The 16278-nt window shown below is 42.3% G+C and overlaps 1 protein-coding gene and 1 long non-coding RNA gene across 2 annotated transcripts in view; one reads left to right on the top strand and one right to left on the bottom strand.

The window, feature by feature from the left end:
* LOC123368938 overlaps positions 1-16278 on the top strand; it is a 102160-nt gene that overhangs the window by 67108 nt on the left and 18774 nt on the right. The window lies entirely within an intron of this gene.
* Positions 11538-16278, bottom strand: part of SWAP70 (switching B cell complex subunit SWAP70) — a 54334-nt gene continuing 49593 nt past the window's right edge. The window contains exons 11-12 of the mRNA XM_045014195.1: positions 15334-15430; positions 11538-14349 (exon numbers count right to left, since the gene is read on the bottom strand). Of these exons, the coding sequence (XP_044870130.1) occupies positions 14240-14349; positions 15334-15430 (207 nt within the window). The 3' untranslated portion in view covers positions 11538-14239. The remainder of the gene's footprint in view (positions 14350-15333; positions 15431-16278) is intronic.

Below are 16278 nucleotides of genomic sequence, written 5' to 3' on the forward strand. Positions count from 1 at the left end.
GTCCTGATTCTCTGATATGGCCAAGGGAGGCTCAGCACCAGCTTAAGAGGGCGAGGTGTGCATAGGTGATGTTAAGCTACCTTTTGCAATCCCCTGCTCCTAGGACTGGCTACATGATGGCCTAGTTTAATTAGACCATGTTTAATTAGAGCAAACTGGAGACTGCTGTAATTTAAGCTGGTTGCCAAGCAGCTCCCAGAGGCTTTCTGGCAGCCAGGGATCTGCTGGGTGTAAAAGAGCCCTGGCTGCAATCCCGATGGTGGTAGGAGAACCTTCCAGCAGCCAGCTCCATCAATTACCAGGCTGGTCTGCATGCCAGCGGGCCATGGTAGCTGCTTACAGCACTCTTCTTCCACGGCTGTCAAAACACTTAAAACTAACTAAGCCTCACAATTCCCCTGTGGGATTGGTGAGACTCATCATCCCCCTGTCACTGATGGACAAACCGAGACATAGAGAAGTTAAGTGACTTACCAAGATGACAGCACAATTCAGCAGGGCTGCCCAGAGGATTCAGGGGGCCTGGGGCAAAGCAATTTTGGGGGGCCCCTTCCATTAAAAAAAAGTTGCAATACCATAGAATACTATATTCTTGTGGGGGCCCCTCCAGGGCCAAGGGCCTGAGGCAAATTGGCCCACTTGCCCCCCCCTCCGCTCGGGCAGCCCTGCAATTCAGTATCTGTACTGCTACTATATGGCCAGAACCCTCTGGAATTATACAGCTGTTCAACAAATAGATGACAGTTTCCTAAATCAAAAGTAGCTCAGTGGTGATAGGATTTCATGACTGGAACAGTTCAAACCCACTGATCTATGGACAGCAGATCAAACCCAAACAAGAAAGAGAAGAAAGTGGCAAATGTGAAAGCCCATGATGTTGGGTCTCTTTTAAACTATATGAGTAGCTTCACATTTCTGCAGAGGAGTAAATTCCCTGCAGACATCATAGTGGCTTTGACTTATTTTTGTAGGTCTGAGAACTCTATTTCTTTGGATGCTGGATTAAAATGAGCATGGATCTTGGTGTGCCAACAAAGGGATGCTGGGGAGGGATCTCCAGGCTACTGGCATACTAAGGTACCAACTTTAACATAATGGAAAGTGAATTTTCTCTAGATTTTCAGTGTGACCTTGGATTTTACCTATGGCCTTAATATCCTGACACATTGGTCATTCTCACCTGTTCCTTGCTATATTACTTATTCTGTACCCTAATGAAAACCTTGATGTAAAGTACAGAATGTATTTCCTTGCTGCTTAATAAGTGATTTTTGTAAAGTGAAAACATGCTGTACATATCGCAAACAAAAAGCTGCTCAAATGCAGCCTTAAAAAATAAAGTACAAATTACGGAAAGTGTTCATTGCTCTCCTTTTCAAAGTGTTCATTGCTCTCCTGAACTGCAGCTCTGCTGAGAAGTCCGCACACCCTCTGGGCTGGGGCTTGTCCCATGGTGCGAGTCTGCCATCTAGTGTATGTTAATCACAAAGCATTGTTTAAATCCCTGCTAAGGAATGTTTCACTTAAACCACTCTGTTTTACTGTGGCACTTCTCTGGCACCAGGTAGGGGTTCAGGACTGATGGGGAGGGAGAAGATAATGGGCGGGAAGAAAGCAGAAAACTAGGAGAGTAGTAGTCATGTAGCATCTTAAATGGCATGACTCATCAAAAAAGAGTGTATGTACTCCCCTCTAGGTGGGGTGAGTGTGTGCCTTATGATACCCTTGGAAGAGGATGTCTGTATGAATGGGATGTTAGTGCTTTAAAGCCAGATTTGTTGGTACCGTCATACCATTGCCCACATGCAGAGTATCATTTCTGTCTGTCTCTCTGAATACTTACATGGTCTCAATCATCATAGCATCCATTTGGATGTGTTTTTAATACTTTTTTGTGCCAGTCTCATCTGGGTCAGGTCAATGGGTATCACGTAGTTACTAGCGTGGCACGTCATGAGGCAGGTGCACATCTCCTAACCGCCTGTCCTCAAGAAATGAGACACTGGCCTCTGCACATCATCACATTCCCTGTCACAGCACTACGCATAGAACAGCACAAATAGTTCTTATTCGAAGGGCGGCAACTTTTAACTATTCCGCTGTCCCAAGAGCTAATATTAAAATAGCTTCCTAGGTGAGCGTTATAGATTTGAAGGCCAGAAGGGACAAGTGTGACCCTCTAGTCTGACCTCCTGTATGATACAGCCCACAGAACTTCCCCAACATAATTACTAGAGCAGATCTTTTAGAAAAACATCCAATCGCAATTTTTAAAATTGCCAGTGATGAAGAATCCACCATGACCTTTGGTAAATTGTCCACCGGTTAATTACTCTCATCATTAAAAATGTACACCTTATTTCCAGTCTGAATTTGTCTAACTTCAACTTCCAGCCGTTAGATCGTGCGCTACTAGACTGAGGAGCCCGTTTTTAAATATTTGTTCTCCGTGTAGGTATTTAGAGACTGTAATCAAGTCATCTCTTAACCTTCTCTTTGTTAGACTCAGAGCTTAGTCTGTTTAGTTTAACACGAGCCGGCATGATTCTCATGCTTTACTCATTCTTATGGCTCTCTTCTGAACCCTATTCAATTTCTCAACATCTTCGTTGAATTGTGAGCGCCAGAACAGGACACAGTATTCCAGCAATGGGCACACCAGTGCCAAATACACTGGCTGGGTTTTTTAACTTCGTATTCGTTACAGACATGGCTTGATTAATTCATGGTTACATTTTCGATTGCTTTCACACCATTACTCTTTAAAGAGGAGTCATGGCAGGCAAATCACCTCATTGGTGGTGTATGCATATCTGCTTCTCTCTTTGTTCCATGCCCATGACATGAGCCCTGCACTTGGAAGCACCTTCAGCTGACATATTATTCTGGGGAACACTTGCTCCATTTTGCTCAACACAGGAAGATTTCCCACTGTGAGCCGCACAGACCGACATTCTGATGCTCACAGTGGCCACCTGGATGGATAGTGCCATCACACATGAAGGCAGAAGTGCAGGAGCCCAGGGGTGGGTGACTGTAAAACAGGGGTGGAAGGATGAGTTTGTGGCTAATGTACAGGAATGATAGGAGATTCTGCAGTAATGGGGGCAATATAAGATCTAGGCAGGGTTTATTCCTAGCTGTGCCATGGACTCGCCATGAGACCAGGGGCAAGTGACTTATCCTTTGTGTCCTTCGGTTTCCCCATCTGCAAAGTGGGGCTTACGCCACTTATCTGCCTCTCAGGGATGTTGAGAAGCTGAGTTCATTAACATATCTGTAAAGTGCTTTGAGCTCACCAAGTTGCTATAGATGTGGTAAGTGGTGTTACTGACTTGTTTGACAGTATGACAGCCTTTAAGTGCCAGATTTTCTGTTCTTCCACAGAACGGCAAGGGAGAATCTCTTGCTCCCAGGCTGCTCTATGCTGCATTGGGGAGACTCCCTGGTGTAGAAGAGCTGGCGCACACTGTACTCTGATGATGGTCCCTCCCACTCCTGACATGATCCCATGCCAGGCCTAAAGGGAATTTTGCATAAAGCTACTTTCTTGGCTCTGTGCTGGAGGGGAATCCTTGAGTTAGGCAAACTCTCTAGTGGTCGCTTTCTTCCCTTTTACTCTTCCCATAAACTCTTGAGCAATAGTCAACATGGTTTCTGTAAAGGGAAATCGTGTCTTACTAATCTATTAGAGTTCTTTGAAGGGGTCAACAAACATGTGGACAAGGGGGATCCGGTGGACATAGTGTACTGAGATTTCCAGAAAGCCTTTGACAAGGTCCCTCACCAAAGGCTCTTACGTAAATTAAGCTGTCATGGGATAAAAGGAAAGGTCCTTTCATGGATTGAGAACTGGTTAAAGGACAGGGAACAAAGGGTAGGAATTAATGGTAAATTCTCAGAATGGAGAGGGGTAACTAGTGGTGTTCCCCAAGGGTCAGTCCTAGGACCAATCCTATTCAATTTATTCATAAATGATCTGGAGAAAGGGGTAAACAGTGAGGTGGCAAAGTTTGCAGATGATACTAAACTACTCAAGATAGTTAAGACCAAAGCAGATTGTGAAGAACTTCAAAAAGATCTCACAAAACTAAGTGATTGGGCAACAAAATGGCAAATGAAATTTAATGTGGATAAATGTAAAGTAATGCACATTGGAAAAAATAACCCCAACTATACATACAACATGATGGGGGCTAATTTAGCTACAACAAGTCAGGAAAAAGATCTTGGAGTTATCGTGGATAGTTCTCTGAAGATGTCCACGCAGTGTGCAGAGGCGGTCAAAAAAGCAAACAGGATGTTAGGAATCATTAAAAAGGGGATAGAGAATAAGACTGAGAATATATTATTGCCCTTATATAAATCCATGGTACGCCCACATCTCGAATACTGTGTACAGATGTGGTCTCCTCACCTCAAAAAAGATATTCTAGCACTAGAAAAGGTTCAGAAAAGAGCAACTAAAATGATTAGGGGTTTAGAGAGGGTCCCATATGAGGAAAGATTAAAGAGGCTAGGACTCTTCAGTTTGGAAAAGAGAAGACTAAGGGGGGACATGATAGAGGTATATAAAATCATGAGTGATGTTGAGAAAGTGGATAAGGAAAAGTTATTTACTTATTCCCATAATACAAGAACTAGGGGTCACCAAATGAAATTAATAGGCAGCAGGTTTAAAACAAATAAAAGGAAGTTCAACTTATGGAACTCCTTACCTGAGGAGGTTGTGAAGGCTAGGACTATAACAATGTTTAAAAGGGGACTGGATAAATTCATGGTGGCTAAGTCCATAAATGGCTATTAGCCAGGATGGGTAAGAATGGTGTCCCTAGCCTCTGTTCGTCAGAGGATGGAGATGGATGGCAGGAGAGAGATCACTTGATCATTGCCTGTTAGGTTCACTCCCTCAGGGGCACCTGGCATTGGCCACTGTCGGTAGACAGATACTGGGCTAGATGGACCTTTGGTCTGACCCGGTACGGCCTTTCTTATGTTCTTATGTACTCCTCAGAAGCAATGTAAAAGGATAGTGGCCTGGGCAGAGTCCAGTGTTTATTCTGTGTGTATTTCATGCTCAGACATGACGTTGTCCCCCTGACTATTCTTTTGGCTGCTCACAGAAGCACCCGAGAAAGCTTTGTGGTTGCTTTTTTGGTGAGTCTGTGAGTGTATCTACCAGAGTCAGCCTAATGGCTCGGGGGAGAAGTAAGAACATGACTTGAAAACATCTTGTTATTAGACTCCTCCTAAGGAACATGCCAAACGTCTTAGCTCAGCTGCCCTTTTACCCAGATCTGCTCTGCACCCTGCAGCTAGAGAGTGGGAGTCAATCTTGCCAGCTCCTGAATGTACGCCATAATTAACTGCCTCTGAGGATCACTGATCTGGGAGACTTTGCTGCTGTTTGTGTTTGACTGGAGATTGGCATTCTTTACATCATGAAGCTACGAATCACAGAAAGGCAAACACAGCCAAGCATGAACAATAAAGTGAAAGAGAGAGCTAAAGTAGTCAGCCATGCTAGAGCCATTTTTAAAGCAAACAGAGAGATGCTCTGTCTCAGTCAAGGAGATTTACGGGCTCTCTCTCATCGGACCCATTTCAATAAAGGCAGATTCGGTAAGCGTGCCTCCCTTTAGTCTATGTTGGAGTCCCACTGGGAAACAAACAAGCTTTGCTTTATAGGCCCAGACCCACACAGAACACAACTGCCCGGCAGATGTCTTTGGGAGACTGCTTAGATTTCAAGGTAAAAGAAACACATTCATCATCAGTCTATACGCAGGCACACTAACTCGTTTCCTAGCCTACTCCACTTGGGAGTGGGGATGTGCACGGCAAAGGCTGGAAATTCCTGAGCATGTAACATGCTCCCAAGAAAAGGGTTATGGGCTGTCCTCCATTTCAGGTGCCTGCTTCCATTGACTTCTATATGGAAAAAAAAATTCTTGAAACTAGCCAGACAATTTCATTAATGGAAGATTCAGTTTGACAGGTTTTACTCCAAACACTTCTTAACCTGAATTTTCAACTTGGCTCCTTTGAGGGTAGGGTTAGAATTTTCAAACCATGCCAGAGAGACTTATGAGAGTAAATCCCATTTTCAAACGTGACTTATGCTCTTGGGGGGAGAGATTCATACCCTTAGGAGCCTAAATTCCAATTACTTTCGATGCAATTTAGGCTCCCTAATGCCAGATTTTTAAAGCTATTTAGGCCCCCTAGTGGGATTTTCAAAAGTACTTAAATTCCTAATTCCTGGTGGGTAGGTGCTTTTGCAGATCCCAGTAGGAGCCTAGCTGCAGATCTAGGTGCCTGAATATCTTTTAAAATCTGTCCCTTCGTGCCTAAACCACTTTTAAACAGGAGATTAGGCTGTTATATCACTTAGGGCAAAAGTAGCTCTCTGCACTTGAATTTTGAGTGTTTAAACAATGCTAAGTAATATATTCACTAACGTGATTTATAAAGTGTAATGTCCTGTCTACAGAAGCAGGTGTTGCTAGTCATATAAGCCATGGTTAAGCGTAACTAGCAACAAACGTATCCTATCTACATTAGATCTTATCGTAGTGTGTTCAAATATTTACTAAATAGTCAAGTATAGAGCCACCCTCATGGAATCTATTTTATGAGCACATCTCCTTGGCATGCACATGGGAGGCAAATGTGAATACTATATGTGCAGACTGGCAGTTGCACGCTTGGTTAGAGCCCAATCCTGCAAAGATCAGCACATGTGCTTAACTTGGGAGTAGACTCATTAACATCAGTAGAACTACACAAAGTGCATAAAGTTAAGTACTTGTGAAAGTCTTTGTAAGATGGCGGCCTTATCTGGTTTGCAGAGGCAAAATATATGCACTTTCAGTAAATAGTGGGCATATTCAAAGAAGCAGGCTCAATTTTTGTCACACAACCTAAAACTTTGATTTAATGGCTAGTAGAAGGTGAGTAAGTGAGTCGAGCGTATAAGTGATAGTTCAGCTTGTTGGCAATGTGTGGGGTGCTGGGTACTATTGTGGGTTGACCTAAAAAATGAAACTTTTTTCAGCAAATCAAAAAAACTCAAAACAAAAAGTCATTTTGAATTGAAATAGTTCATTTAAAAATGTTGAAACAAAATGTTTTGCGTTTTTGGAATTCAATTAAATTGACACAAATTCACAAAAAGTTTATCTTTATGTCTCCATTTTATAGCAGAAAAAAAGTGTTGGTCAAAAAAACTGTTGCCCATGCTTAACTGAGAGTAGTTTTGCCTCTGTTGTGTCAGTGAAAAATCTTGATTATATTTAATGTTTTTCCTAAAGTAGCTGGTATTTGTGAGAATCATTGCTGCCTTTTTATTAACATGCTGTCATGGGACTTCCTTTTGACCCGCTGCTATTAATATAAATCCTTTTTCCTTATCCCTGGGGATCAGGCCATGTCCTTGTATCCATTTTCAGAGACAATAGGGGTGAGGGGTGTCTTGGTTTAAAGAGACTTCCTGGACAAGCACATGGGTGTGAAGAGTTATCCCTTTAAATCCCACTCGTTCCTGTCTTTAGAAAAATGGTGTTAGCAGCCTTTTGATTTTTGTAGCAGACCATAGTGCTCCAAGTTTAATTTTCTTTTGGAGGTGGGAAGTATCTGCTGGGATCCACCTCAATCTTCCTTCCCCTTCTTCCATCAACCTTACATCTATGTTTGTAGCAACACCCACCCTAATATTTTACAGCAGACTAATTTAAAATTGTTACCTCACACTACTCAACAGTCCCTGCGGGGAGGGACATAGTCCGTACAACTGCAGCACTTGTGTTATCCAAGTAATTTCTTCGCCTCATCTCACAAAATAGCTGAAGCTTGCAGCCAGCTGCAGCTAAAAGCCTCAGCTGTAAACTACTCCAATCCAAAAGGCTAATTCTTCCTTCCTGACACAGAGGGAACAGTGGTAAATAGGGGCTGAGTGTTGGAACCAGAGCAGTTTGGAGGCTGTGGTTTATGGAGAGAAGAGTCACTGTTATAATGAGGTTCTGGATGCAGGTTTGGATTTGGTCACATAGTTTTGGGCCCTCTTTCTTAAAATGGACCATTTTAATTAGCTGTGCACAATTTCAAGAATTACTTAACCTGCAGTCAATAGCTTATTGCTATTATCTTCAAACCTGTTCATGATTTGTACCTTATTTGTCTAGCATAGACAAACCAGGCTGAGTGCCTTTGGGAAACTGTGCTTAAAGCCTGCGCTGAGGTGCATTGGCTACAACTGAGGTTGAACCGTGGCAAGCTCTCCCCATTGCTGACACCACTCTAAATCACCACTAGATGGCACAGTAAGATCAAACGTGTTCTGTACCAATGACAGTATGGCATGCACGCTCCACATTTACACTAGAACCTCAGAGTCACAAACACCTCGGGAGGGGACAGGAGATTGTTCATAAGGATGAACAAACTGTTACTGTTCTTTCAAAAGTTTACAACTGAACATTGACTTAATATAGCTTAGAAACTTTGCTATGCATCAGAAAAATGCTGCTTTCCTTTTATTTTTTTAGTAGTTTGTTTAACCCAGTATTGTACTGTATTTGCTTTGTGTCAGTGCTGCCTGATTGTATACTTACAGTTCCAAATGAAGTGTTTGGTTGACTGGTCAATTTGTAACTCTGGTGTCTGTAATGCTGCGGTTTGTAACATTCTCACCCTGCTGCCACACCACAACTCTTAGGGGAAGGAGACTTTGCATGATACAAAGCTAACTGACGGGAGAAATTTAGTTTTGCTGCTGTGGATTTTTGATTCAAGGCTGAAACTGTCTGCTTGGGAAAACAGAGACCCACCTGTGTATGTAACATTGGAAGGATCCTAAGTTAAAATCTATTCACAATTGGCAGGTAGAAACAATGTGTGTATGTGTGTGTTACTGCAGGTAGATATGGGCTTAAGGAAGAGAAATAAGAGTTAGGGCTGACGTCTTCCAATCTGTAATAGGCAAATGACTTGGGACTGCTACCAAGGAAGACAAAGTTGTTGCAGTGTGAGTGTTGTTCCATGCCTCTCCATCTTTTGAGGGCTTACTAAGTGCCAAACCAGCTCTGAGAAGGGTACTAGTGGGAGACACCCACAAGCTGTATACGGACATTTGTGTATTACAGCTTGGCAGGAGGTGGGCGAGGTTCTAATGTGCTTAGCTTCCTGGCTAATCATGTGCTGTCGGGGGGAAAGGAGCAATGCTGTGTTAAGGCCTAGATGGATCAAGGAGACACTAGTGAATAAGCTCACTCCTGCATCTAACTGCTACTCCGAAAGGCACCCATTCAGCTCGCCCTCAGGGTGCTCTGGAGTGCAGCATGTAAGGGCAGCAGGCCAGCTTCTACTGAAGGGCACAGGCATTTTGCCATTGACTTCAGTGGGAGCAGGGCTGTAGTTTCCTTAGCAGTGTTTGAACTGAGATCTCCAGACCAGACTCTTGCCCAATGTAGCATTTCACCAAGAACTGCCTTATAAACATTTTCTCTTATAATCTTCTGTAAGTCTGGGGCTTGCAGGAAACAGCAGGGTTGGTGGTTGGTATGGTTTTCCAGGCTGCAATGTTTCATGACCCAGTACACTGACTGACTCAGACATATCCTTAATGTGGAGACTGTATATTTATTATGTTGCAGCTTAAGTGGACTTGATTCAAAGTGCAACTATTCAATGTGTTTGAAATGGGAGAGTGGGGATCTTCTTATAATATGCAGCATCTTTCACGAGATTTAACATTTGAAAGCAGACAAAGCCAATGAAGTAATGTAGTGACTATTCATCAACTGGGGCAGCAAAACAGAAATCTGATTTGATGAGAGTGTTTTTTTTTTATTAGAAAGATGCTACATTGTAATTTTATTTTAAAACCCCATGAAGAGGGTTGATACAGGTATTTGCTAGAATCAGAAAATGTTTGGTACAGCTTCCAGGACAGATGAAATTACTGCAGTGTGATATTCGGCCATAATTTCCCATCTTTTGAAGGACTCTGAGGGCTTCCTGCTGTGCCAAACCAACTCCCAGGAAGGGTTTAGAGATGCTCCTGGGAGATGCACAAAAAGATGGTGTATTCAATGCAATCTGTAGGATGGGGAAGCTGACTTGGAAGGGAGGAGTCTATAAAAGATGGGAGGAGAAGAAAGAAGAGGAGAGGGCCACTTTCTTCTTACTAAATTCACACCAGACAGATTAAGTGTGAGACCTAAATGCAAAGCAGAAGTCCCTTGGCGCTGTGTTTTATTTACAGCAGCCAAGAAACTGGCCCAAGTTCTTTTTTAGACCTACTCCTCATTCTGAATAAAACTACCATCCACCGTGATGCTGAGAACTGTGCTGTACAGTAACGCCTTTCCTACTAGATGTCTACACTAGGGTTTTTTCTCCCCAAAGGAGGAGGGACATTTCCCACTGTTGCTACCACTGGTTTAGCTCCTATTGCCAACAGCGTATGTGGTCGGTGGCATTTAAAACTGCTTAGAAAACATGGTGGTAAAAATTGCTTGTGGCAGGAGGAGCCTCACCTATGCTAGAGCCCCCATTACTGCTATCCATGGTGGTGCCGTACTGGTGTTAGCAACAGTAAAAAAAAAGAAAAAGAAAAAAAAAGTGTGCCAAATCCATCTGAAGTAGACTCCTTGCAAGGAAAATGACTTAAAACAACCACCCCATTTTCTGAAGCAGGTATTAGTCTCCATGGGGCTGTACTAGCAGCCAAACTGTTTTCAACTCTAGTAAATGCTCTCCAGAGGGGGAGTGGAGTTCTTAAGAAAAAAGGCCCCGGCCAGGGAACCAACCCTATTATAAAACATTTTCTCACTAACCAAGTTTCAATCGTAATGTAGAAAAGGCCTTGGGAGTATGTTGGTCCTCCCTGTGCTTAGACAAAGAAGCATTGCAATGGAGTGATGGGCAGACTGCTTTGAGGTTACAGTCCCTATACAATACCTTGCAGCCCCCTGCAGCCCTCGCAGAAATCCTTTAAGTGCTGATTGCACTGAATATTTGCAACACTAATCTTCAGCTCCACCAGAGCTCAACTACTTGACAGCATTTTTTCCTCAGGGTGGCAGGAAGCTACAAGTAATATAGCTGCAGTCATCCACCTAGCCTGAACTCCTTGCCAAATTGCTGCACCTTGCGTTTGGAAGCTAATCTAAAGGCCCTATTTCTAGCAACACTGCTAGGCAGAATGGGAGAGTTGTTCCTGGAAGCTGAGAATACAGCGGTACAACCACTATTGTAAAGAGCACTTTGTGCAGAGTAGTGTTGACAAGTTAAACCACTGCAAAGACAAGGGCTGCAACAAATGTATTTCATACAAAGTCCCTAAAATTGTTTTATTGCTTACAGTAAGATCTAAAGCCCAAAGTATCCTGATCTCTTAGTGTGGATTGCCTCTGAATGTGGTCAACAGCATGCTGACTAAATTGGTTTTTCATTTGGTCAGCACAATAAATGTGCTGTTGTGGTACAGCCCACTTCCCATTCCAAGAAGCCAAAGAAAAGTGTACACGTTCCTCTAGAAGTGTAAATAACTTTTTTGCATTTTATTAAAAAGCCAGTTCTAAAGAACAGTAAAAAAAAGTCTGCATCATTTGGTATTTCCTTAAAATATTTTGGACAAGTTTAAAAAACAAAAAAGACAGCAGAAAATTAGTTGGCCCAATACACCTTCCACTGTTCATGCCAAAAAAAATAAAAAGTGGGGGTGGGAGTGGAGAGATGGTTGTAAGTTATACTGTTCCAGCTCTTCCTTTACCAGTTTAACAATGTGTAGCAATGATAGTATTTCTGCTATTAGCACATGGTTCTTATGTAAACAATTGTAGTCCTAGTAGTAAACTAAAAGAAATATTAGTTTATTGTACAGTAATTACAAATATGAAAGTCTAGGATTTGCTAGCACTCAAATGTGTATCTCCATTTATTGAAACATTATGAGTTCAATTAATTAGTATAAAAATATAACCACCCATAAAAATGTCTGATTTCAGGTCCCCCTGGTGTTCGATTCTCCAGCAAATAAAAACAGGGGCGTTCCAGTTCTGAAGGATATTTTTTGTTCAGCATTGTACAGTTTCTACTTCTGTTATTTTACTGACTCACTTAGTAATACTGTTCTGTACACAAATATATGGTTTGTTATAAAACATTCACTTTCATATTTAACTATGCAATAATTTAACATTTAGTTGCACTAAATATTAGAAGTTGAGAATTATACATTTCATAGCAGTGCAAGGCAAAAGTTGACCGGCAGGCCCTATGCATGAGTAGCTGCTATTCAGTATGGGGCATGGTGCACATTTGGGGAACTATTTCTCAGGAATTGACTGACATCTTTCCCTTATGTGGGAGAATGTCTACAAAGCAGAACCATGTAGTATATTACTTTTAGAAACAAATGGCTTTCCTTGCTGCGAGACCCACCATGTGCTAGAGTTCTTTGGAATGTTTTTAGTATAATTGGAAGGATTCATAGTGTTCGGTGACAAAGGTTTGTGTTGTTATTTAAAGGGAATACTACTAGGTGAGGGTGGCATCTGAATGCTGGGTTAATGAAGTTTTCATCCCAATTATAGGATTAAAAGAACAAAAATCAAATTAAGTTTTTCTGCTTCCTTAATTGGTGGAACCTGGTCCATAAACAGTTTTTAGCATCTCACCTATTTCATAATAGTTCTCATAGGACATGGCTACACTTCAAGTGGGGGCTGTTGTTCCCAGCTCAGAGCGAGACTCCCTCGTGTACTAAAAACAGAATGTGGCTGCAGCAGTGTGAGGGACTAGCTGCCCTGAGCACAGGATGTCAGTGCCAATAGGTGCACAGGTGGGAGTATGTCTCCTTCAGCTGGGGCCTGTACATGCCATACAGATTTTAAGGCTTAAAGGGACTACTATGACTTCTAGTATAATGCAGGCCAAAGAACCTCATCCAGTAATGTCTGAATCAAGGCCATGGTTTGTTTGAAGTATAGCATGGCTTTTTAAAAGAGCTCCAATTACGATTTAAAGACTTTAACCATAATCCATGAACTGAAGACATAAGCTTTAGGACAGCTGGGGCAGCAGCTGCTTTTCCACCTAGAGACTGCACTACAGCCATAATCCTGGAGTGCTGCTTTTCCCCATTGTGTTAGACCAGTGCTTCTCAAAATGTGATTTATGAAGTACACAGTGGTGGTGCACAGAGAGCTGTCAGGTCAATACAGTGCTGTCTCAGAGGCATCAGTGCGAAGAGAAGCCAGCCTTCAGCAGGGGCCAGTGCTGCAGAAGGAAATGGGCCACTGTACAGTCACAGAGCCACAAAGAAGAAAATAAGGGTGTCTCCACTGCAATGTAAGCTCAGGGTTAGAAGAAATTTAGTCCCTCAGCTTTGGGTTTGTTACTCTAGGGCTTGAGTGCATAATAGGAATTGTTGAAGCCTGGGTCCCATTCTGGATACTTCCTGATCCAATCCAGAGTCTAACTACCCATACCCCAGACTTCCTAACACGTGGTTGCTTTAGCCTTTTGTTCATGGTGCAGTGTAGGAACACCTGACTGACGCAAGGAATATTTTTGGCAGATTCCTCAAGCACAAGTCCAGTGGGACTGCATCTACACCGCAAAGCAATAGGGTTTGAAGGCTAGGTCCCAGCTTGACTCAAGTTGGGACCCTGGGGTAGCATGATTTGTGTGTAGAGGGTTAGGCTTGAGTCTGAGCCTACTGCAGTGTAGACATGTCCAGTGGAGGAGATGAAATGAAGGGCCAAAGGTGATTATGATTGGCAGTGGGAGGAGAGGTGAGGGTTGATATGGGTCCCACCTCCTGTTTTAAATGACACTGCCTACCTAAAGACATAGGCAAGCAGTTCCCTCACTTTAGAAACATGAAACAACAGCACTTAACAATGTGACTGCATTTGATAGGTTATTTCAAATTTTTTCACAGGTTATTCTATGACCAAAGTTATTCTTTAAATAAAAATCTGCAGCTGAAAGATTGGATAATGTTTTCCATATAAATAAAGCAGTTTCTGGAAGCTAAGCGTTGGAGGGAAAATTGCAGACATGACAGCTCCTGTATACTGCTGTGATAAAAGATCCTTTTGTAGACAGCATTTGCAGAATATGTTGCTTTGAACATACTCAATCATTACAAGCAGTAAGCCATATTTGAACTATAAGATGGCATGATCAAACATTTTATTGCTGTTGAGTGAGATTTCAGTTGCCTTCATTACTCAGAAGTGGCCTTTTTCCCCTTCCAGCTCTTTTCTCTTTGCTCAAGTTCAGCTTCAGTGAAGGCTGCGGGTCCCCAGTTAGTAATTAAGTGAGGATTCTTAGACCCTGGAAGACATTAGAATATTTGACATAAAATAGACATTTTTCCATAGGTAAAATTACTGTTGGCTACATCAGGCTAGATGGAGCACAGCTAGAATCAGTGCAACTAGCAGTGAGGTAACAAACATATGTTGGCTAGAGGAAGGTATCCAAAATCCATGATTATAAGAAGTGCATAAAGAAGGTAGAGATACAATACAAATGATCCCATTCCACTCACCAAATTGCTTTTTTCACAATACCTGGCATAACTTAAAGGCAATTTACGTGCCTACTACTACAAGAAGTGTATCTGCATACGTGTCCAAAACCCACAAGCACTTATTTCTGTCAGCTTTTCCAAGATTTTCTCCCTTCCTTTAGGACACCAGCCATCTCATTGTAATTGTCCATGCCTGCGGCACAACTGACCAATCACTTAGTGTAATCTCTTTTTGGGGGCAGGGACAATCTTACTGTTCTGTATCTGTACAATGACTTCTGGACCATGACTAGGGCTCCTAGGCAGTTGGGTAACAGAAATAATACTTTTGCTAGAGAAGGGGTAGGACCTCAGAGAGCACAAAGCTTATCAACTCAAATTTTGGTTTCACAAGAAAGGAGCTGGCAGGGAGAGCCGATTGCTCTAAGGCTGTCAATGCTGACAGTACCCTATAGTACATTATAATGACATTGTTTACTTGGCTCTGCAGCAAAGAAATGGAGGATAACGTGAAACTGTGATATAATCTTTGTTCTCAAAATCATTTAAAGATTTTGCACAATCCACTATACGTTGAGTTAGAAAAAACACAGCCCCTAGGTTCTGCAGGGTCACTCTTTACTAAAATTGCTTATTTTAAAATGTGGTTTTTGCAGTGATTCCTGATGAGGTAAAGGGAAAGGCTGCCCTGGATAAGTCAGGCAGGAGCTCCAAGTCCTTTCTTGGACACATCATAAAGGCACAATCAGCTCTGTTAATTTGTATTTTCTGTACTGATTACGCACCTGGTTCTATTAATCGAATTAATCCTTCATGATGAGCTACTTTATCTTTCCAGCTCTTGGTCTTGTTAGCTGCCAGTTCCAACTTCTTTTTGACCCCCTGAAACAAGATGCAGCACATTTAAAAAAATTAAAAGGCTCTGGCCTGTTCCAGATACAACACACAAAATATACAGGAAGATGAAACTCTCTCTAACATCACCTTTCAAAGATTGATTACCTCCTACAAAAGCCAGTTAAAGCATCCTTGGTGGTAAGTTCAGCTAGGACTACTCACTTTTTAAAAACAATTCTTTACCAATCATCAACTCAATTAGTCTCAAGTCATGGTCTCAAATGATGTCTCTCTTCCTAGCTAAAGCTCAAACAGTACTCCATCTTCATCCTCCTTGACCTGCCAGCTGCCTTTGACACAGTCAACCAGGCTCATCTTGAAATTTTTGTCCTTCTTTGGATTCCATGACTCTGTCTTGCTTCTCCTCCCACCTCGCTAATTGCTCTTCCAATCTGTCCTTTGCTTCATCCTCTCCACAGGGCTCTGTCCTTGGTCTCCTTCTCTTCTCCCCTTACACCTTATCTCTGAGTAATCCATCTGCAAACAAATTCAACTACCATCTCCCTGCAGACAACTCACAGATCTACCTCTCTGCTCCAGACCCATCTCCTTCTGTCCAAACTGAAGTCTTAGCCTCTCTCCCCCACATCTCTTCATGGATGTCGAGCTTGAGCTGATGACTGAACATGGTTAAATCAGAGCTCTTAATATTCCCTGTCCCCAACCAAGCGCTCCTTGCTACCTCTTTTCTCTATCACTTTGGAGACAACAGCACCACTCTGCATGCCAATAGCCTGCACATTATCTTCAATTCACACCTCTGTCTAGGTCTTCACATCTGGGCTATGTCTAAATATTGCTGATTTTTTTTCTGCTTAATATTGCTCTCTTAT

Source organism: Mauremys mutica, chromosome 4 (genome assembly GCF_020497125.1).
Source record: "Mauremys mutica isolate MM-2020 ecotype Southern chromosome 4, ASM2049712v1, whole genome shotgun sequence".
Taxonomy (NCBI): Eukaryota; Metazoa; Chordata; order Testudines; family Geoemydidae; genus Mauremys; species Mauremys mutica.